Source organism: Cucumis sativus, chromosome 7, assembly GCF_000004075.3.
Source record: "Cucumis sativus cultivar 9930 chromosome 7, Cucumber_9930_V3, whole genome shotgun sequence".
Taxonomy (NCBI): domain Eukaryota; kingdom Viridiplantae; phylum Streptophyta; class Magnoliopsida; order Cucurbitales; family Cucurbitaceae; genus Cucumis; species Cucumis sativus.
Window position 1 is genome coordinate 6,563,765 of NC_026661.2, and position 23,456 is coordinate 6,587,220.

At 38.6% G+C, this 23,456-nt stretch overlaps 3 protein-coding genes and 1 long non-coding RNA gene across 8 annotated transcripts; 3 read left to right on the forward strand and 1 right to left on the reverse strand.

Annotated features, from left to right (window-relative positions):
* Window positions 1-249: 249 nt before the first annotated feature.
* LOC116405311 lies at window positions 250-5,733 on the reverse strand. Of its 3 annotated transcripts, none has more exons than XR_004218501.1 (4): window positions 1,462-1,686; window positions 1,297-1,369; window positions 1,163-1,211; window positions 250-314 (listed from the first exon to the last, which is right to left on the reverse strand). XR_004218501.1 is itself a non-coding variant. In XM_031889402.1 (2 exons), exons 1-2 carry the CDS (start codon window positions 5,708-5,710, stop codon window positions 265-267), a joined length of 339 nt encoding a protein of 112 aa, XP_031745262.1. In that variant the 5' UTR covers window positions 5,711-5,733; the 3' UTR covers window positions 255-264. The 3 variants fall into 3 exon arrangements, 1 of the variants encoding a protein (XP_031745262.1); XR_004218502.1 differs by lacking the exon at window positions 250-314 and adding an exon at window positions 563-586; XM_031889402.1 differs by lacking the exons at window positions 1,163-1,211; window positions 1,297-1,369; window positions 1,462-1,686 and adding an exon at window positions 5,422-5,733 and having other exon boundaries at window positions 255-314.
* A 5,178-nt stretch (window positions 5,734-10,911) lies between these two features.
* Window positions 10,912-15,295, forward strand: LOC116405017. 3 transcript variants are annotated; one of them, XR_004218073.1, is made up of 3 exons: window positions 10,912-11,226; window positions 14,694-15,194; window positions 15,284-15,295. XR_004218073.1 is itself a non-coding variant. In XM_031888526.1 (3 exons), exons 1-3 carry the CDS (start codon window positions 14,583-14,585, stop codon window positions 15,031-15,033), a joined length of 318 nt encoding a protein of 105 aa, XP_031744386.1. In that variant the 5' UTR covers window positions 14,527-14,582; the 3' UTR covers window positions 15,034-15,289. The 3 variants fall into 3 exon arrangements, 1 of the variants encoding a protein (XP_031744386.1); XM_031888526.1 differs by lacking the exon at window positions 10,912-11,226 and adding an exon at window positions 14,527-14,623 and having other exon boundaries at window positions 14,694-14,861; window positions 14,925-15,289; XR_004218072.1 differs by having other exon boundaries at window positions 14,694-15,289.
* LOC116405016 lies at window positions 12,887-14,500 on the forward strand. The gene is made up of 2 exons (XM_031888525.1): window positions 12,887-14,298; window positions 14,377-14,500. Exon 1 carries the CDS (start codon window positions 13,089-13,091, stop codon window positions 14,016-14,018), a length of 930 nt encoding a protein of 309 aa, XP_031744385.1. The 5' UTR covers window positions 12,887-13,088; the 3' UTR covers window positions 14,019-14,298; window positions 14,377-14,500.
* LOC116405018 lies at window positions 15,296-15,586 on the forward strand. The gene is made up of 2 exons (XR_004218074.1): window positions 15,296-15,376; window positions 15,482-15,586. It is a non-coding gene; the product is annotated as an uncharacterized LOC116405018 (long non-coding RNA).
* The last annotated feature ends 7,870 nt before the right edge of the window (window positions 15,587-23,456 follow it).

The window sequence follows — 23,456 nt, forward strand, 5'->3', positions numbered from 1 at the left end:
TCATTTTGAAAAATGCAAAACTTTTTGTAACGACCCAACTTTTCTAGGTAAGTCGAGGTCATTAATTTTTAATAAAAGACTTTGTTGATACAAAATGAAGCGTAAGTCAATTTAAAAAAAAATATGTCAGGCCTGATTTTCAAATATCAAGAAAACTTAAAAATAACACTATTTACAAATAAAAGTTTGTAAACTAAGTTTTTAGTACATCTTAAACCTTAAAAGAAACATAAGCGGAAGCAAAATACACATTTCCTATGGCAATCACGCTTCCTTCCTGCCCCTCGCCGGTTTGCCACCTTTATTTCCTTTGCCTGAAAATTAAACATAAGAAGGGTGAGTATTTTAAATACTCAGTAAGAGACCCTATACTGGTCTCGTCAGGGAAAATAAATTGTTAAAGTTCTATTGGGACACCCTGTACAGTCGCAGTCTTGTGATCCCGTAGGATACACATTCAGTCTAACGCCCCGAAGGACGTACATATCAGTCTGACGCCCCGAGGGACGTACATATCAGTCTAACGCCCCGAGGGACGTACATATCAGTCTAACGCCCCGAGGGACGTACATATCAGTCAAGTGTTCTGCAGAAACACATATCAGTCAAATACTCCCGAAGGTGCAAAATAAATTGGTGATCCCGTGGGACACCTACAAGGTAAACATCCCAATACAACCTAACAATTTATCCCCTCATTCCATTCAACCCATCTTTCAGTTACTTCAAATCACAAAGTCCTTTCTTTCAACATCCTAACAGTCAACTTATTTTACTACAGTCATATGTCTGTCAATAATATGCTAATACATCAGTCAATCACTATACAGTCAAGTCAATACACCCCTCAGTTCACCAGCACAAACCACAGTTCAGTATAATCCACATCCAACTGAAACAAATTCACTAGTTCACATCCAATCTTTATACAGCACAATCTATTAATATCATCATGTACACAGAAGCATAATTTCAGTCATTCACATGTATACTTTCGGCAATCCACATCAATTCACACATCAATGTATATATATATGTTTCCAGTCAAATACAACATACACTAAACATTTAGTCTGCAATCAAACATGTACATCTTAATCATCATCCATACAGTCCAACACAACTCAAAAACTTTAGGTAAGTCCAGTAGAAAATCCCTTACCTCACTTTTATGCAAGTTCTTCAATCTACTAAATCCAATGAATCAAATCCTAAACATAATCAATCATAAAATCAACATCTTTCTAAATAGTTTCAACCATTCAAATTACCCCATATGTAAATTCCACAACTTACCCAAGAAGTGGAAAATCAAGTCCACTTCAACCTTTTGGAAAATCAAGGATTCGCTCACTGAATCAAGATGTACCTTCAAGAATTAAGCATTTCGCCAACAATTAAATCCAATGGCAGCATCCAACAAAAACCAAGAAACCAACAAAAACCATAACTTGTTCTTACCCAAATATGAGCCCAATGGTTCACGGCGAGGCAGATCTGGACGACGATTTGCTTTGCGAGGGAGGCACGACGGTTGTGAGCGAGAGGCACGACGGTTACAGGCGGATGGGCGCGACGGTTTAGATCTGAAGAAGAAAAGAGAGGGTGGCGGTTGGGTTCGGCGAGCGGCGGCGGTTTTGCTTCGCGAACGGAGATGGAGACGGCAATTCGGCGCGCGGGACGACTGCAACGCAAATCTGGACTGGCAGCGGCACGGTCTTGCTTCGCGGCTGGGTATGGTGAAAAAGAAAGAGAAACGGAAGAAGAGAAGTCTCGGGTGGCGGTTGCTGGGCTACGGCGGTTGCTGGGCTGCGGCGGAAGGAGAAAATGGAAGGAAGAGATCGGCGGAAAGAAGGAGAAGATGGATGGGAGTCACGATCGCACGGGAAGAAGAAGGGAGAAAAGAAAAGAAAAGAAAAGAAGAAAAGAAAAATAATAAAGAAATTTTTAATATAAAGTAAAATAAAAATATATATATATATATATATATATATATTACCTTTTTGGGCATTACATTCTTCCCTCCTTAAGAAACTTTCGTCCTCGAAAGTTCTAATCCTGAAATAACTCTGGATAACGAGTCCTCATTTCTTCCTCTCGCTCCCATGTCGCCTCTTCAATTCGATGATTCCGCCACAAAACCTTTACTAATGGAATGCTTCTATTACGAAGCATCTTTACCTCTCTAGCCAAAATCTCCACAGGTTGTTCAACATAGCTCAAATGCTCGTCAATCTCCAAGGTTCATAGTCCACTACATGAGATGTATCGGCCACATACTTCCTCAACATCGAAACATGGAAAACATTATGAACTGCAGAGAGAGATGGTGGTAATGCCAAGCGATACGCCACAACACCAACCCTCTCTAAGATCTCAAATGGTCCAACAAAACGAGGACTTAACTTTCCCTTCTCAAAACGCATAACACCCTTCATAGGTGCTACCTTCAAGAATACCTTTTCTCCCACATCGAACTTAAGGTCTTTTCGCCGTACATCTGCATAACTCTTCTGTCTACTCTGCGCTGTTTGCATACGCGTCCTAATCGTTTGAATAGCCTCATTAGTAGACCGAACTAATTCAGGTCCCATCAATCTATGTTCACCAACCTCACTCCAACAAACAGGGGTTCTACAACATTTGCCATACAAAGCCTCAAATGGTGCCATACCGATGGTAGCCTGGAAACTGTTGTTATAAGCAAACTCCATCAAATGTAGATGAGAGTCCCAACTACCTGGAAACTCTATAACACAAGCTCGTAGCATATCCTCTAAAACTTGGTTCAAACGTTCAGTTTGACCATCAGTCTGTGGATGAAAGGCTGTACTGAAATCCAATCTCGTACCCATAGCAGTCTGAAGTCCCTTCCAAAACTTGGAAGTAAACCGTGCATCCCTATCAGAAACAATCGATACAGGCACTCCATGCAGTCTCACAATCTCAGTTAAATACAACTCTGCCCACTTACTAGCAGTATAAGTGGATTTTCCTGGTACAAAATGTGCCGATTTCGTAAGCCTGTCTATGACAACCAGAATCACTGTGAAACCCTTCAGGGTCTTAGGCAGCCCTGAAATAAAATCCATCGACACATTCTCCCACTTCCACTCTGGCACACTTAAGGTTGTAATAAACCTGCTGGTTTCTGTCTAGGTGCCTTAACTTGCTGACATACTAGACACTTACTAACAAATTCCGCCACTTCCCTTTTCATATTCCGCCACCAATAAAATCGTTTTAGATCCTGATACATTTTCGTGCTACCAGGATGCATGGAAAATGGGGAATTATGGGCTTCATCTAGTAAGTCAATCTTAACTGTACTGTTCGCTGGCACACATAAACGTCTCTCAAACATCAACCCACCATCAGAGGATATGGAGAACTCATCAGTCTGCCCTGTTTCAACAAGGCGACGTCTCTCCATCAAATAAGGATCATTACTCTGAGCATCAACAATCTTGTGCCTCAGAGTCGGTTGCACCGTTAATTGAGCTAGCTGTGAGGTGACTCTCCCCACAGACACTGCAATCTCAGCTCTCTCCAAGTCTCGATGCAATGGTACCTGTCTAGTAATGAGTGCTGCCGAATGTGATACTTTTCTACTAAGAGCATCAGCCACCACATTCGCCTTACCAGGATGGTATAATATCTCACAGTCATAATCTTTTACCAACTCGAGCCACCTTCGCTGTCTCATATTCAACTCCTTCTGAGTGAAGAAGTACTTTAGGCTCTTATGGTCAGTAAAGATTTGTATCTTTTCACCGTACAAGTAATGTCTCCATATCTTCAATGCAAAAACCACTGCTGCCAACTCCAAATCATGTGTGGGGTAGTTCTGCTCGTGACTCTTCAACTGACGAGAGGCATAAGCAACCACCTTACCTTTCTGCATCAAAACACAACCCAGTCCTTTCTTGGAAGCATCACTGTAAATCACAAAACTTCCAGATCCATCTGGTACAGTAAGGACCGGTGCAGTAACTAACCTTTGCTTTAAGTTCTGAAAACTATCCTCACAAGCTGGACTCCAAACAAACGGAGTTCCCTTCCTTGTCAACTGAGTCAAAGGAGTAGCCAAACGTGAAAAATCCTCCACAAACCTCCGGTAATACCCTGCTAAACCCAGAAAACTACGAACCTCACTAACTGTGAGGGTCGAGACCAACTGGTAACCGCTTCTATCTTTGCAGGGTCTACTGAAACTCCCTCACTGGAAACCACATGACCAAGAAAAGCCACCTGCTTCAACCAAAATTCGCACTTAGAACTTAGCATACAGTTTATTGACTCGAAGAGTCTCTAACACCTTATGTAAGTGTTCCTCATGTTCGGCTTCAGTCTTGGAATAAACCAAAATATCATCAATGAAGACTATCACAAAAGTGTCCAAGAAATCCTTAAACACCCTGTTCATCAAATCCATAAATACAGCAGGTGCATTAGTCAAACCAAAAGACATTACTATGAATTCATAATGTCCATACCTCGAACGAAAAGCAGTCTTAGGAATATCACGGTCTCTAATCCTCAACTGGTGATAACCTGACCGTAAGTCAATCTTAGAGAACACCGTGGCTCCCTGTAACTGATCGAACAAATCATCGATTCTGGGTAAAGGATACCTGTTCTTGACTGTTACTTTATTCAACTCTCTATAGTCAATGCAAAGACGCATCGACCCATCCTTCTTCTTCACAAACAATACTGGTGCACCCCAAGGTGACACACTAGGTCGAATAAAGCCTTTGTCAAGCAATTCCTGTAACTGTACCTTCAGTTCTTTCAACTCAGCAGGAGCCATCCTATAAGGGGCTCTAGAAATAGGAGTAGTGTTTGGCTCCAACTCAATGGCAAAATCAATCTCTATGTGGCGCAGTCCTGGAAGATCTTTTGGAAATACATCTGGGTATTCTCTTACCACAGGTTCTGAAGTTAAAGAAGTCTCACCTTCCCTAGTATCCACCACACTTGCCAAAATACTCCAAGTACCCTGGCTGAGTAGTTTACTAGCTTTCATAGCTGAGATTACTTTAGGCAGTACTACTGTTCCTACTCCCTTGAATTTAAAGCTAGATGCAGTAGGGGGACTAAACACAACTTCCTTACGAGAACAATCAATACTAGCATGATTAGTAGCTAGCCAATCCATACCTAAAATTACATCAAAGTCACGCATATCTAATACCAACAAGGTTACGTCCAGCACACGACCAGCTATCTCAATTTCACATGCTTTAATCTTTTCCTTAGACAACATAATTTCTCCAGACGGTGTAGACACTGACAAAACATAGTCTAAGGGTTCCACCTCTAAGCATGCATGCGTCACAAAAAGCGATGAAATAAATGAATGAGAAGATCCCGAGTCAAACAAGGTCAAGGCAAAATGCCCTAATACTGGTAATGTACCTGTCACTACTGTGCCGGCCTTCTCTGCCTCTGATCTATTAGTGGCAAAGATTGTACCCCGCTGTGGAGGTCTCTCTCCCTGACTGCTCGATCCAGCCCCAGTAGATCTCAAGGGACACCTATCAGCCATGTGTCCCTCTTGCTTGCACTTATAACAGACTCTCGTTCCCATCAAACAACGACCCAGGTGGCGTTTCCCACACGTATTACATACTGGCCTCTCTTGAGTAGTGTCTCCTGCACCGCCAGAACTCTGCTGGAAACTGCGAAAAGAATCACCTGGTCTCATGTTCCTCTGAGGAACTCCTACAGTTCTCTGCTCTACTTTTCTCTTTTGACCGACGACGATCCCTTATTAAAGCTCCTTGGCTGTCTTTCATCCTTCCCAATACTCATATCCACTGCCAGACGCAGTGCTTCAGCTTGGGTAGTGGGCTTTAGTGCTCGCACAAAACCCCTAATTTCATCTCTCAATCCCTTGACGAACCTATCAGCTCTAGCCTGCTCATTACTAACAAGCTCAGGGGCAAAACGTGACAGCATATCAAACTCCTGGTCGTACTCCTCGACTGTCATATATCCTTGCTTCAACTCCAAGAATTCCTGGCTTTTGGCGTCTCTAAGGTTAGCCGAGAAAAACTTGGTATAGAAGCAGTTCTTAAACTGATCCCAGGTAATTTGCCTCACATCTCCACCTAGCATGCGCATTGTAGTCCTCCACCAGATAATGCCTCTGTCCCTCAGTAGAAAAGCAGCACACTGAACTCTGTGCTCCTCGGACATCTCATGTAATTAAATATGGTTTCCACAGAGGACAACCACATTTCAGCTTTAGTAGGATCCTCCAGTGACCCATCAAACGTCTGAGGGTCATACTTCCGAAAGTCCCTCAAATGTTTCGCCTCAGCAGAAAGTTGGTTAGGTAATTCTTGTGCAGGAGGGGCTGCTGGTGCAGGGGAACTACAGGTGCAGGTGGAACCAGGTGCCTGCTGGTTTTGAGCTATAGCTGTCATAAGTTCTGTAAACCTCTGCTCCATGTGAGCAGACAGTGCATCAAACTCAACGTGAGTCACGGGTGCAGCAGGAATTCGCTGTTCAGCTTGACCCTCAGTAGGCTGATTACGACCTGCTCCTCTACCTCGGCCTCCTGCTCTCTACGACCTCCTCTACGTACTTCTTCCCTTGGCGGCATAATTCCTATTACCACCAACAACACTCTTTAACAAAATCTTAATCATAAACATAAGCAAGTCTTTATCGTCATGCAATCTAGTTTAATTTAGGCAAGGTCATGCAAATAAACCATACATATAAGCATCAAGCATACCTGACGAGAGACGAAGGGTCGCGTTAGCCATAGGAACACAAAAACATAGACTTACATCGTAAGTCAGTCTACAGAACCTAAAACTTAGGCTCTGATACCAACTGTAACGACCCAACTTTTCTAGGTAAGTCGAGGTCATTAATTTTTAATAAAAGACTTTATTGATACAAAATGAAACGTAAGTCAATTTAAAACAATCTATGTCAGGCCTGATTTTCAAATATTCAAGAAAACTTAAAAATAACACTATTTACAAATAAAAGTTTGTAAACTAAGTTTTAGTACATCTTAAACCTTAAAAGAAACCATAAGCGGAAGCAAAATGACACAGTTCCTATGGAATCACGCTTCCTTCCTCCCCCTCGCCGGTTTGCCACCTTTATTTCCTTTGCCTGAAAATTAAACATAAGAAGGGTGAGTATAACAATACTCAGTAAGAGACCCTTACTGTCTCCGTCAGGGAAAAATAATTGTTAAAGTTCTATTGGGACACCCTGTACAGTCGCAGTCTTGTGATCGCGTAGGATACACATTTCAGTCTAACGCCCCGAAGGACGTACATATCAGTCTAACGCCCCGAGGGACGTACATATCAGTCTAACGCCCCGAGGACGTACATATCAGTCTAACGCCCGAGGGACGTTCATATCAGTCTAGTGTTCTGCAGAAACACATATCAGTCAAATGCTCCCGAAGGTGCAAAATAAATTGGTGATCCTGGGACACCTACAAGGTAAACATCCCAATACACAACCTAACAATTTATCCCTCATTCCATTCAACCCATCTTTCAGTTACTTCAAATCACAAAGTCCTTTCTTCAACATCCTAACAGTCAACTTATTTTACTACAATCATATGTCTGTCAATAATATGCTAATACATCAGTCAATTCACTATACAGTCAAGTCAATACACCCCTCAGTTCACCAGCACAAACCACAGTTCAGTATAATCCACATCCACACCGAACAAATTCACTAGTTCACATCCAATCTTTATACAGCACAATCTATTAATATCATCATGTACACTAAGCATAATTTCAGTCATTCACATGTATACTTTCGCAATCCACATCAATTCACACATCAATGTATATATATATGTTTCCAGTCAAATACAACATACACTAAACATTTAGTCTGCAATCAAACATGTACATCTTAATCATCATCCATACAGTCCAACACAACTCAAAAACTTTAGGTGAGTCCAGTAGAAAATCCCTTACCTCACTTTTATGCAGTTCTTCAATCTACTAAATCCAATGAATCAAATCCTAACATAATCAATCATAAAATCAACATCTTCTAAATAGTTTCAACCATTCAAATTACCCCATATGTAAATTCACAACTTACCCAAGAAGTGAGAGAATCAAGTCCACTTCAACCTTTTGGAAAATCAAGGATTCGCTCACTGAATCAAGATGTACCTTCAAGAATTAAGCATTTCGCCAACAATTAAATCCAATGGCAGCATCCAACAAAAACCAAGAAACCAACAAAAACCATAACTTGTTCTTACCCAAATATGAGCCCAATGGTTCACGACGAGGCAGATCTGGACGACGATTTGCTTTCCGAGGAGGCACGACGGTTGTGAGCGAAGAGGCACGGCAGTTACAGGCAGATGGCGCGCGACGGTTTAGATCTGAAGAAGAAAGAGAGGGTGGCAGTTGGGTTCGGCGAGCGGCGGCGGTTTTGCTTCGCGAACGGAGATGGAGACGGCAGTTCGGCGCGCGGGACGATGCAACGCAAATCTGGACTGGCAGCGGCACGGTCTTGCTTCGCGGCTGGGTATGGTGAAAAAGAAAGAGAAACGGAAGAAGAGAAGTCTCGGTGCGGTTGCTGGGCTACGGGCGGTTGCTGGGCTGCGGCGGAAGGAGAAAATGGAAGGAAGAGATCGGCGGAAAGAAGGAGAAGATGGATGGAGTCAGATCGCACGGGGAAGAAGAAGGGAGAAAGAAAAGAAAAAGAAAAAGAAGAAAAAAAAATAATAAAGAAATTTTAATACTAAAGTAAAATAAAAATATATATATATAATATATAATATATATATATATATTTACCTTTCTTTGGGCATTACATTTTTTTTTTAATTTTAGCAAATAACATTTTTTGCACGTGCATAATATTTATAAAATACCAAAATATCCACATTCTCCAACTAAAATTATTTTGTTTCTATGTTGTAATTAATTTATATTATGCATTTATCAACTTTTAATTATTTTTTACCTGAAAAAAGATACATAAACTCATATATATACTTTTTTCTTAATATCTCGGGACTCAACTAATGGATTCAAGACTTTAACTTTATTTAATCTTACTAATTTCAAAATAACCTAATTGAATTTGAATTTCAAAATAACCAAATTGAATTTCAACATAACAAAATTATTATTTTTCAAATTTGATAATCTCAGAAATAGATTTTGTATCAAAATAACTTTAATTGAATTTCAAAATTAAAAAATATCAACTTATTCACTCTTTATCTCACAATAATATTAATGGCTTGAATATCAAGATAATTAAATTATTGTTTTTAAAATTGGGAGAAACTCAACATTAAAAAATATCAACTTATTCACACACAATCACACGCGCACACACATACATACACTTGCACGCACGTGCACCCATACACGCACACACACACGCGTGCACACACACACACACACACAAACGCACACATGCACACGCACACCAAACCGCACGCACACAAATACACACACACACGCACACTAATGGTTCAATTTCATCGATTGTTCCTATTTTTCTGACAGTTTATTTTTGCCATCGATAGAGGATCTTCCGACAGACCTGCGTGACGGTGTGTGTTGACAGCTTAATTTCGTTGGCAAAAGAAAAGTCGATTAGTTTTTGAAGATTTACTGACGATATTTGTCATCGACAAAGGGTAAATTTCTTGTAGTGCATGTACATCAAACATATCAAATTTGTTAAGTGTACCAATGAAGTATAAGAAGTTTATTAGTGGTGTATCAAGCGTATCAAACTTATAAGTGAAGTCTTTAAGTGTATCAAACTAATCAAGTGTATCAAGGTCTCAGGGTATCAAGTGTATCAAGAAGAATCAAGTGTAACGAGAAGTATTATGTGGAACGAGAAGTATTATGTGTATGAAGATGTTTCAGGTGTGTATCAAAAAGTATCGAGTGTATCAATGAGTACCGAGTGCATGAATTGTATCTATCAAATGTATCAAGTGTATCAGTAAGAAATATCAAGTGTATCAAGCGGTATTAGGTGTATCAGACGTGTATAAGGTGTATCAAATGTACATCAATAACGAGGGCATTTGTGACATTTTACCTCTTGATGTGTGAGTTGGTCTTTGTTTTTGTCATTTTCTCAAATAATAAAGTATGTGTTCTATGAACTTAATTATTATAACTTACACTACTACAAAAACAGGCTCTCTTGACGTTTGCAGTTTTCCTTTCTTGACGTTTTTTTCAAAAAACGTCAAGAAAGATTTCATTTTTAATAAAAAACGTCAAGAAATTTTTTGAAACATCATTCTTGACGTTTATTAAATGTCAAGTAAAATAAATTTTTCTTTGACGTTTTTAAAACATCAAGAAATATCTATTAATTTTTTGACGTTTTAAAACGTCAAGAAGCGTATGAATTCGACATGCTTGACGTTTCTTAAACGTCAAGAATTTAAAATTTTACTCGACGTTTTAAAAACGTCAAGAAATTCATAAAATATTCAAGAATATTTTTTAAATTACACTGAGAAGGTATCGAATTTTAATTTTCAGCTCTAACATTTTTCCTAATCTACTTTTTTCTTCTTCACGACTGAGTATTCGAGGGAGTCATTTTTTGAATTTGTTGACATTTTTTAAACGTTAAGTAAGATCATTTTTTTTTTTACATTTTAAAAATGTCAAGTGTTATTAAATAAATATAAAAAATATATTGGGCTAATTTTATTTCTTTAAAATCTCTTTAAATATATAGATACAATAATAAAAATCTCTTTAAATATATAGATACAACAATAAAAATTTCTTTAAATATATATAGAAAAAAAATATTGTACTAATATTATTCAGAATCACTTTAAATATATATAGAAAAAATTATTGTGCAAATATTATTTTTTAAAAAGCCCTAGCCCCTTTCTACTCAAAACACGCGTGTTCCCCTTTCCCTCTCCAGCCGAAATCCTTCCCATTCGAAAAAAGTGTGTTCAGCAGTCGTCGTTCGCTTTCAACGCCTATCCGTTCGCCTTCAACGTCTGTCCGTTCGATTTCACCGTCGAGTTCCACCTCTTCGAATCCCTCACGTCCGTCGTTTCAAAGTCCTTCGTCCGCTGCATTCCATCTTTCCAAAATCCCTCAGTGCCTCACGCTACTGCGTGCCCGTCATTTCGACTTCACCAACGAGTGCCTCACGTTCGTTGCTTCAAAATCCATCATCCACTAAGTTGAGGTTAGGCTTTTATTTCCCTAAAACATATAACAATTTCATTATTCTTCATTATATAAACTCAGATGGCATGATTGGCAATAATAGATAGGAAGGATGGAGGTGTAAACTTCGAATTGATTGAAATTCGTATACTTTTATTCAATCTTTAAAGTACTGTAGTTTTTCTTCACCATCAAATTTTATTAGGATTTAAAGAAAACAAATGAATGTATGAACAAATTTTTGGGAGTGCATGTCATATAATCAACTTCCCTCTTTCAGTAATTTTGAAGATCTCATATAACAATACTACTAATTGAGAGCTTTGGAGGATGAGTCAATTCTTCTCCCTTCGTGAAAAGAAAAAGAAAAAAAGATCATGTATTCTCTTTGTTTGTTACCTTATGTTGTCCAAGGTTTTGCCTTCTTCCTTAATAATTTGGAGGTGTTTTAACTAATTTTTTCATTCACCCTCTTTTTGCCATAGTTGCTTTTGTGTGCAGCTTGAGATTTTTAATTCAATTGTGTGTTTTTACTTTTTTCTATTGGGTGAATTCTGTTTTGACTTTTTTTAAGCTAAATATAATTAATTGTTTCCTATGGAACCATAACCTTGATCTTGGTTATAGATTTCATTTTAAGGTAAAAGTAAAACACTCTTATTTGAATGATTATGTTGTATTATCCATTGAAAGACTTGGTGTTGTAATTGCCTTGTCTTCCTCAGGTATTCTGTTGTATGGTTGATTACGATCTTCATGATTGGAATCTTTGTTTAGTGAAGCTCATTTTGTTTGATTTACTCAGTCGTGCAATTGCTTTCTTTTTTATGATCACTTTAAAAAAGAAATGAGTTTAGTTAGTTCTTTTAATTTTCTTAAGTTTCATTTGTAATGCATGAAAATCTCTTAGCAGTAGAAACTGAAGACCATAATTGTAGAAGATTTGTATAGATTGGATTCACATTCTCAACATTGGTTATACAGGCATTACTTATCATTGTCCTTCCACTTTAATTATCAATAGTGACAATAACTTTATTTCTCATTAGATTTACAATGATGGATAAATCTTGGATGCACAAGAGTAGATTGTCTAAAGATTATGAGTTGGGTGTGGAAAACTTCATCAAATTTGGATTTTCTAATACAACTAGCTCCTATATTCGTTGTCCTTGTTTGAAATGTGGGAATTGTGAAAAACATAGTAGAAAGGGTGTTAGAGATCACTTGTATGTTAATGGTATTGATGAAAGTTATAAATTTTGGTTTTGGCATGGGGAAGAACTTCCTAACTCATCCTTCTATGATGAATCTTCAAAGTTTGACACCCATACATGTGAAGATCAGGATGTTGGAAGTGTAAAAGAAATGATTGAAGTTGCTCATGAGGAGTATTCAAAAGACCCAACTGGATTTGAGAAGTTGCTTATTGATGCTGAAAAACCATTGTACGAAGGATGCAAAAAGTACACAAAGTTGTCTACTCTAGTCAAATTGTATAATTTAAAAGTTAGGTATGGATAGAGTGATACTAGTTTTTCAGAATTACTTGAAACTTTGAAGGAAATTCTGCCTAATACCAATGAGCTCCCGAATTCATTGTATGAAGCAAAGAAAACATTAGGTGCATTAGGAATGGAATATGAAAAGATTCATGCATGCCCGAATAATTTTGTCTCTATAGAAAAGAATTTGCTAATGCAATTGAATGTCATGAATGTTGTCAATCAAGGTGGAAAAACGTCAAGGATACAAATGAAAGGAGAAAGCAAATTCCCTCTAAAGTGATATGGTACTTTCCAATCATTCCACGATTTAAAAGGCTATTCAGAAGCATTGAATGTGCTGAAAACTTGACTTGGCATTCTACTGAAAGAATTAATGATGGTAAGTTACGACATCCAGCCAGACTCTCCAGCATGGAAGTTAGTAGACATGAAATGGCAAGACTTTGGTTCTGAACCCATAAATCTTCGTTTAGCATTGTCAGCCGATGGAGTAAATCCTCATGGTGACATGAGTTCTAAATACAGTTGTTGGCCGGTAGTGATGGTTATTTACAATCTTCCACCATGGTTGTGTATGAAAAGAAAGTACATGATGCTATCAATGCTAATTTCAGGACCAAAACAACCAGGGGATGACATAGGCATATACTTAGCACCACTAATTGAAGATTTAAAACTTTTATGGGAAAGTGGTGTTGAATGTTATGATGCTTATCGAGAAGAACCATTCAACTTAAGGTCAGTTTTGTTGTGGACAATCAATGATTTTCCTGCATATGGTAACCTTAGTGGATGTTGTGTGAAAGGGTATAAAGCATGCCCAATTTGTGGAGATAATACAAATTCTATAAGGTTAAAGTATGGGAAGAAAATGGCATACCTTGGACATCGTAGATTTTTGGCACGAAATCATCTGTATCGACGACAAAAGAAGTCATTCAATGGTAAAAAAGAACTTGATACAATTCCAGAGCCACTTTATGGGGAGGATGTGTATTTAAAATTGAAAGATCTTGAATTTTCTAGAGGGAAGAAGAACCATAAGAAACGGTTGATGAACAGAAGTGACAAAATTTGTTGGAATAGATTATCTTCTTTTTTTGAGTTGCCATACTGGAAGGATCTTCATGTTAGACATTGTTTAGATGTGATGCACATTGAAAAAAATGTTTGCATGAATATCTTAGGTACATTTCTTGATATTCCTGGAAAAAGTAAGGATGGATTGAATGCTAGACGCGATTTAGTTGATCTAAAACTTCGACCAGAGCTTGCCCCTATCAGAATATGTTACTCCTACTAATTACTTTCATTATGTAAAAAAGACATCTAAACGTGAGGATGAGATTATACTTGAGAATAAAGAACTTCGAAGGCGTGTAAGCGAATTAGAAGCACATAACCACTCAAACTTGTCTAGACCATTATCTGGACATGGTAGCTGTTCGAAGCCAAATATCTTAGAAGAGAGTGACTCGATGAAAATAATCAAAGGGAAGAGTAAGTTGATGGATAAAATCGAAGGGAAAGAGGTGGAGGAGATCAATGTAAATGACGACAAAGTAGAGTTGGACATCTTTAAGGTATGTGATCGATCCTCTAATAAACTCAAATTCTTAATATTCATATCATATTGAAAGTGAATGTTTTTCTTGAATTAGGAGAGAGCCTTAATAAAAATGACTAAGGAAAAAGAGGTTGTCTGTGAATCGACGTCAGTTTTGCCAATGGGAATGAAGTTGATTCTCATATACGTTGAGAAGATAATGGAGAAAGATTCTAGTATCACTATTCCACTACTGTTGGCATTTTTGGTATTAGTCGAAAGACTTCTGTTCTCCGAGAGGACATCATTGATCTTTGTAACATGAATGAGGTCAAAACATTTACATTGGTGGCCTATATGACGTAAGTATCAATTTCATTTCTTTAGATCTAAATTTATGTATCTCGTTTACAAGTTTATAATATTTTGTAGGTACTTGTATTCATCTGTTCTTGGTTCGAAGGAAACTATACAGTATGTCTTTGTAGATCCATCCCTCACCTCTGTCGGACACTCGCAAGAATCTCGAGTTCGACACTTATGCAGTAGATTGATGGTCTCAAAGATTAACGAAATAGTTCTTGCTCCTTTTAATCCTGGGTAAGTCAAGTTATTTTATTACTTGCATTGCAAAAAACTAGTACTAATATTTTGTATAATTAGGGGTCATTGGGCACTGCTGGCCATAAATGCATATGATGATATAGTATTTTACCTCGACTCACTAAGGACAACATCGAAGTCAACTATAAGATACGTCACCGACACGTAAGTTAATCTAGTATTTCATTTAGTGTTGATTCTTATATGCATGTACACAATATTTAAACTATTTGTTCAATCTTATCTTGTCAAAACAGAGCAATAGCGATGTTTCAGTCACAAAAGAACATTAAAAAAAGTAGAAAACAAACTTTATGGCTAACAGTAAAGGTAAGTATCAACTTTTAAAGTCATTAAATTTTTGTAGACTACTAGCAATTAGGATTACTTTGTTATTCAAATTTGTTGCTTTTATATAGTGTCCACTGCAAGGAAGTATTGAGTGTGGATACTATGTGATGAGGTATATGAGAGAAATTGTGACTAGGGGAAGCATTGTCATATCCGATGCGGTATGTTATATATCAAACTATTGGTTTTGTGAGTTAATTGGTTTATTTGTATAGTCAGTTAATTCATTTAATTTATTTTGTATGTTTATTGATTGATACACGAAGATCATACTCACAGGCAGAACTACACGAGGTGCGAGTTGAGTTAGCTGACTTTTTGGGTTCTTACATATGATTATGACCAATATTTTGTGATTCTGAAGTAGGAAATTTTTTGTTGTGTCGCTTCTTTATGACCCTAAACTTTATGTATAGAAACTTTAGCCGATAATTCTTTTGAATTGTTCATATGGAGGAAGGGGGGAGGGGGGTTCATTCGTATATATTTTTATTATTGTTATAGCTAGCATGTTTTGTGACTTTTTAAGTTGATTTGGATTCATGGCAATGTAATGCCATATGAAATCTAATGTAAAGCCTATTTCATTATGTATATGTAAAGTCTTGGAATTGAATATATATGGTGAATGGTTTTATTTATATATGTTTGAGATTTGAAACTATATTTGATGAATATCAAATATCTATGAAACTGTTGTGGACAATTACAGGATAATTACAGGACAATCAGAATATATTTCTTTCCATTACAGCATAATTCAATTACAATTTCTTTTTTTAAAAAAAATTAAAAAATGCTTGACGGTTTTAAAATGTCACGAACAATTGCAAGCTTGACGGTTTTAAACTGTCATGAACAATTGCATTTTTACGGTTGACAAATGTCAAAACAATTACATTCTTGACAGTTTTAAAATGTCATGAATAGTAAAATTCTTGACGGGTTTAAAATGTCATAAACCAGTTCATCCTTGACGGCTTTAAAATGTCATAAACAATACCAGTCCTGACGGTTCTAAAACGTCATGAACATAAGTATATTTGACGTTTATAAAACGTCAACGTTCACTATTCTTGACGTTTAATCAACCGTCAAGAACTTTGCCTTTCTTGACGCTGGCTTCAACGACGTTTTTAAAACCGTCAAGAGAGCCGTCTCTTGAAGTTTAAAAACGTCAAGAGAGCCTGTTTTTGTAGTAGTGTTATTTTGCCATTTTCGCAAGTGTCCCTTAATTGTAATACATGTATATGTGACATAATCTAATCAAACTAACCATAAATGGACTTAATGTATCAGGTATTAGGTGTATCAGACGTGTATAAGGTGTATCAAATGTACATCAATAACGAGGGCATTTGTGACATTTTACCTCTTGATGTGTGAGCTGGTCTTTGTTTTTGTCACTTTCTCAAATAATAAAGTATGTGTTCTATGGACTTAATTATTATAACTTATTTTGCCATTTTCGCAAGTGTCCCTTAATTGTAATACATGTATATGTGACATAATCTAATCAAACTAACTCATAAATGGACTTAATCGATCTCATGGACCACGAATTCTTCAATTACTTGCAAATTTGGTGAGTTCCTTCAAACAGTGGGCGAAGAGCTTAATTTTGAGAGAGAGGAAAAGTCGTGAAGAGTATATGCGAGAGAGGGGGAACGTGCCAGAGAGCATTTGCGAGAGAGCTAAAGACAGCGACGATGTGGGATGAAGTAAGGTTTTTTTCGGTCGTTGTTCACAGTGGGATGAAAGCTTCGAATTATTTGTTTTAAATCAAAAGGCGTAATGATTGAAGGAAAACATTTATTTTTTATTAGGGTAATTTTTAATGACACATAATTTATGTCATTAATTAACAATGCGAAAATTTTGTCAAGAAAACTCAATTTGTGTCACGAAAAATTTTGTATTTTTATTTTTAACGACACATTTTATTCCCTCATGTCCCTTTTTCTTGATTTCAAGTGTCATTAAAACTTATTGTTGAATAAGAAATTTTGAGACCAATCACAAGTTGCCACATCATTTATTAAGTTAATGATGAAAAGTACAAATAATTAAATTTGGGACTAATTAAAATTGACATATGCTCCAAATTAAAGAGTTGAAAATAAATAAAATGGTCATTCTAATAATGCCACATGTTTTCATATTAATAGTTGGATTAAGTTAATCATTTTAGTTCAATTAAATATTATTTACTTGGACTAAGTTCAATTAAGCCCAAAAAATAAGCTTAATTGAGCCCAAAGACTAAATATAACCTAAGTCCATATGGTTGAGCCCATGCGTCTGGTCCATGGACCAACTAGGTTCAAACCCATAAAGCCCACCAGTGAACTCTATAAATAGAGGAATTCTCCTCATTTGTAGGGGTTGGAAAATATTGACTCTAGAAGATCCAGAGAGAATTCTTCAAAGAGCTAGAAGACTCCCTAACTCCTGAAGTTGACCATCCTCGAAGATTGAAGCTTCTTTAAAGATACAAGCTTTCTTCCAAGGCTTCAACTTCAAGAACATCACGTGCTTCGCTTCCTCCAAATCAAGCTGAAGCATCCAGTTGAGAGAGAATCAGAGGATCAAATTCTAGAGATTGAACCGCATCGCATCAAATCAACAAAAATACAACATCAACTCAAGTTCAAGTCCACGAATTAAATTTCTCCAGAAATCTCGTGCGAACAAATTGGCACGCCCAGTGGGACCATCTCTACCTCTCATCTCTCTCTCATCATCTAGATCTACAAGCAAATCAATGGCATCAAAGAAAGTTGCATCCAAATCTTCAGCTGCAAGCGACACCTACACGGGACCTATCACCTGTAGTCGTTCCAAGGGGATCATCCAAGGGCAAGACCAAGGTTCCGCCATCGCGCAGAGCATCCTGAAGCAATTAATGGAATCTCCTAAAGCTGGAATTGTCATCAAGGAAAATCCTCTATATAATGATTATGATTCTGCCTCTAGCAGGTCACTGAAAGAAGCACACCCAGATGTGATGTCCGTCATGATGGCTGATGTAGCAGTCGAGACTGCCATGGCGGAGATGGAGAGAAAATTAATCTCCTGATGAAGGTTGTTGATGAACGAGACCACGAAATTACAGCTTTAAAGGAGCAGATGCAGACTCGTGAAACTCTGAATCGAGTCAAACTTGTCGTTAAAGTTGATGACAAAGGGAAGAACGTGGTACAAGAAAATCAGCCACAACAACAATCAACTTCTGTGGCTTCTCTCTCGGTTCAACAATACAAGATATGATCACAAACTCCATCAGAGCACAATATGGAGGCCCATCTCAGACTTCTTTCATGTACTCTAAACCATACACCAAAAGAATCGACAACTTGAGAATGCCGCTTGGATATCAGCCTCCAAAATTCCAGCAGTTTGACGGAAAGGCAATCCAAAACAGCACGTTGCTCACTTCGTCGAAACATGTGAGAATGCAGGATCAAGAGGAGATCAACTAGTCAGACAATTTGTTCGAAGCTTGAAAGGAAATGCTTTTGAATGGTATACTGATCTGGAGCCAGAAAGCATTGAGAGTTGGGAACAACTAGAAAAGGAGTTTCTCAATCGCTTCTACAGCACCAGGCGTACTGTAAGCATGATGGAGCTTACAAATACGAAACAAAGAAAGGGAGAACCAGTCATCGACTACATCAATAGATGGAGAGCTCTAAGTCTTGACTGTAAAGATCGGCTCACCGAACTGTCGGCTGTAGAAATGTGCACCCAAGGCATGCACTGGGGACTCCTCTACATTTTGCAGGGAATAAAGCCCCGCACATTTGAAGAACTGGCAACTCGAGCTCATGATATGGAGTTGAGCATCGCCAGTAGAGGAACTAAAGATTTTCTTGTTCCTGAAGTAAAGAAAGATAAGAAAGAGATGAAAGGTGCTGAAAAGATAGTGAAAAGCACCGCGAAAGAATCTATGGTCGTAAACACAACCCCGCTGAAATTCTCCAAAGGAAAGGAAGCGAGGGTTGAAAAGAAGGATGATGGAAGCGAAAGGCGACGTCTGACTTTAAAAGAAAGGCAGGAAAAAGTTTACCCATTTCCTGATTCAGATATCGCTGACATGCTAGAGCAACTACTAGAGAAGCAGCTGATCCAGCTGCCAGAATGTAAACGACCTGAGCAAGCAGGAAAGGTAGATGATCCCAATTACTGCAAGTATCATCGGGTCATCAGTCATCCAGTAGAGAAATGCTTCGTGCTGAAGGAGCTAATTCTAAGGTTGGCTCGTGAGAAAAGGATTGAGCTAGATTTGGAGGAAGTAGCTCAAACAAACCACGCTGAAGTGACGATAATGTCTGAGGCTTCTTCGTCGAGATTGATTTTTGAGCAAAGGAAAAGCTTGGTCCAGTTCGGGACCTTTGAGCCTATAGTTGTCCAATTCTTTCAGGAAATCTCATACGAGGATCCTCAAGGAGAGAAAAGACCAATCGAAGAAGACGATGAAGGGTGGATAGTGGTGACCCACCGAAAGAAAAGACAGTCGATCCCGACCCAAAGAGAGTCTCGCTCTTACCAAAACTATAGAAGAGGAAATAAGACTCAAAAGAATAAGAAAAAGAAGAAGACTCATAAGCTTAAGCTCGTACATAATGAAGACATGAATTTCTCTCGACCTCAACGCTTAGTGACCTTGCAGACTTCCTTCCAAAAAGCTTCCTTTGTGATCATCAGGATGAAGACCCAGAAGTCGTTGCGTGTCATGCTATCAACACAACGGAGGAAGAAATAATCCCTCCAAGATCACTAGAAGGAGAGGGAGTATCAAAAGACCTTTCAAGGTTTAATGTAGAGGATCTATTATCACTTCCTCAAGAGACCAAAACCATCCTTATTGATGCATTGCTAAATTCAAGAGCATCAAGTTCGAGTACTCCGACTATGACATATGAGAGTGGTTCTTATTGTATGTCTATAGACTTCTCAGATGAGGATTTGTTGTTGGGATCTAAACTTCATAATAGACCTTTGTATGTTTCTGGATACGTTCGAGAACAGAGAGTCGATCGAATCCTCATTGATAATGGCTCAGCTGTCAACATAATGCCAAAGTCGACTATGTGGCAATTAGGCATCTTGATGGACGAGCTCTCAAATAGCAAGCTAGTAATTCAAGGTTTTAACCAAGGTAGCCAAAGAGCAATAGGCATGATACGGTTAGAACTCATAATTGGCGACCTAAAGGCCAGTGCATTGTTTCATGTCATAGACTCAAGGACTACTTACAAGTTGTTACTAGGGCGTCCTTGGATTCATGGAAACGGAGTAGTAACTTCAACACTGCATCAGTGCTTCAAATTTTATCAGGACGGTGTAAAGAAGGTTGAAGCCGACTCTAATCCATTCTCAGAAGCTGAGTCTCACTTCGCAGATGCAAAGTTTTATTCAAAGAATAATAATATTTTAGAAGTTTTGCCTGCAGAAACCCCTCTTACAAAAGGAGAAGATAATTCACAACTGAAATCACTCGCAACCACAGAACCACATGAAAGTGCGAGAACCTTTAACTCTGGAAAGGGTGAAGCATACACTAGCAGCACAAAGGGTATGATCTTGAAGGATGAAAATGCTGCAAACACACCAGTTTTGCGTTATGTCCCTCTGTCAAGGCGCAAGAAAGGCGAATCACCATTCATGGAGTCTCCAAAAGGTTTGAAAGTTGGTGACATCGAAATCATAAAAGAAAGCTTCACTACACCACTAACTAAGATAGCGAAGCAGGAGGTAAAGGTAGATCTGGTGGAAGCAAACTTGCCCCAAAGGCGAACGAAAGACGGATTCGACCCCAAGGCTTACAAATTGATGGCGAAAGCAGGTTATGACTTCACAGCTCACACCGAGTTTAAAAGCTTGGAAATTCATGACCGACCTGAGCTCTCCTCAACTCAAAAGAAGCTTCTACGGAAGGACATTCTATACCCGTGTCGAGAAAAGGACTCGGATACAAGTCGCCAGAACCGATCCGTATAACTAAAAAGGGAAGGAAAAAGTGGTTGACATCAATCATATAACTATAGAGGATGACAATACTGACGTAAAAGAAGGTGATAATCAGAGAATCTCAGTATTTGATCGAATTAGACCATCTGTTGCACGTCCCGTAGTATTTGAAAGGCTAAGCATGACAGAGGCAGAAAGAGAAAGGCTCCAGTCAGTACCAAACCTTGAGAGACATTCGGTCTTTCGAAGGCTAACTACGACTCCCATAAAGGAAGAAAGCACATGCCATGCCTTGACAACTACAAGACCATCAGCCTTTGAAAGGCTAGGTGTGTCTAAAAAAAAAATGTACAAGCACCCCGTGCTCCGATTTTTAATCATCTCGGGGATAAAGGATCACACGACAACATTGATTCCAACATAGCAAAGAAGAAGGAACCAATGTCTCGTGTGAAAGTTTGGCGTCGAATTAAGCATACAGATGTCGATAATTATCGTAGTAAGAAGTTTCCTTGCGAGACAAAGGAAAATGGAGAAATTCATAGCAACGTTCCTTCTCGCATGAAAAGAAAAACTTTTGTTACTCTCAATACAAGTCAAGGTTCGTTAAAGGTAAAAAGACATGATGTTATACTAACGAATCCTGAAAAAGAAGGGTCGGAACAAGGGGAAGGTGAAACTTCATGTCATCACATCACCATTATTGAGGAATCAGAGACTGGAACTCATGAAGAAGACGCAGAAAATGCCCCACAAAGTTTAGAGGATGGTGGTCAATCTACTGTAGACGAGCTAAAAGAGGTGAACCTTGGTACAATAGAGGAACCACGTCCGACTTTCATTAGTGCGTCCCTCTCTAACGAAGAGGTGGATAAATATATGAGTTTGCTCACCGAATACAGGGACATCTTTGCGTGGTCGTACAAGGAGATGCCAGGACTTGACCCAAAAGTAGCAGTCCATCATCTTGCAATTAAACCGGATATCGACCGATTAAACAAGCACAACGACGTTTTCGACCGGAGCTTATCCCTCAAATCGAGGTGGAAGTCAACAAGTTGATCGAAGCAGGATTCATTCGCGAGGTCAAATATCCAACGTGGATAGCAAACATTGTCCCTGTTAGAAAAAAAAATGGACAACTTCGCGTTTGTGTAGACTTTCGCGATCTGAATAATGCATGCCCTAAAGATGATTTTCCCTTGCCCATCACCGAAATCATGGTTGATGCAACTACTGGACACGAGGCGTTGTCGTTTATGGATGGGTCGTCTGGATATAATCAAATACGGATGGCCCTCTCAGATGAAGAAATGACAGCTTTCAGAACTCCAAAGGGAATATACTGTTACAAGGTGATGCCCTTTGGATTGAAAAATGCCGCGCTACTTATCAACGTGCCATGCAGAAAGTGTTTGATGATATGTTGCACAGGTATGTTGAATGTTATGTTGATGATCTTGTAGTCAAAACAAAGAGACGACAAGACCATTTGAAGGATCTAAAAGTCGTGTTTGATCGCTTGCGAAAATATCAGCTAAGGATGAACCCTCTCAAGTGTGCGTTTGGTGTAACTTCAGGAAAATTTCTTGGCTTCATTGTAAGGCATCGAGGGATCGAAAATAGACCAGTCCAAGATTGATGCCATTCAGAAGATGTCAAGACCTAAAAGTTTGCATGACCTAAGAAGTCTCCAAGGACGACTGGCTTACATCCGAAGGTTCATCTCTAACTTGGCCGGTCGGTGTCAACCTTTTCAAAAGTTGATGAGAAAAGGAGAAAATTTTGTGTGGGATGAAGCTTGTCAGAACGCTTTTGATAGCATAAAGAAATACTTGCTTACTCCCCCAGTGCTGGGAGCTCCAGTACCTGACAAACCACTAATATTGTACATTGCTGCACAAGAAAGGTCCTTAGGAGCATTACTGGCACAAGAAGAGGTAAAGGGAAAGGAGCGTTCTCTCTACTATCTAAGCAGAACATTAATTGGGGCTGAAGTTAACTATTCTCCTATCGAAAAGATGTGTCTTGCACTTTTCTTTGCCATTGATAAGTTGAGGCATTATATGCAGGCCTTCACGGTTCATCTAGTGGCAAAAGCAGACCCTATAAAGTATGTTCTATCCAGGCCAATCATCGCTGGACGCTTAGCCAAATGGGCGGTTCTACTCCAACAATATGACATTGTCTATATTCCCCAAAAGGCGATAAAAGGACAAGCGCTAGCAGACTTTTTAGCAGACCACCCAATTCCTTCGGATTGGAAGT

Excerpts from the sequence above, each read along its gene's own strand:
- LOC116405311 (XM_031889402.1), bottom strand. The coding sequence starts at position 5,710 with ATGAGACCAGGTGATTCTTTTCGCAGTTTCCAGCAGAGTTCTGGCGGT. Across the intron at positions 315-5,421 it reads GGCCGGCACAGTAGTGACAG|GCAAAGGAAATAAAGGTGGC; the intron begins GTACATTACCAG and ends TTTAATTTTCAG.
- LOC116405016 (XM_031888525.1), top strand. The coding sequence starts at position 13,089 with ATGATGGTAAGTTACGACATCCAGCCAGACTCTCCAGCATGGAAGTTA.
- LOC116405017 (XM_031888526.1), top strand. The coding sequence starts at position 14,583 with ATGAATGAGGTCAAAACATTTACATTGGTGGCCTATATGAC. Across the intron at positions 14,624-14,693 it reads ACATTGGTGGCCTATATGAC|GTACTTGTATTCATCTGTTC; the intron begins GTAAGTATCAAT and ends AATATTTTGTAG. Across the intron at positions 14,862-14,924 it reads CTTGCTCCTTTTAATCCTGG|GGGTCATTGGGCACTGCTGG; the intron begins GTAAGTCAAGTT and ends TTGTATAATTAG.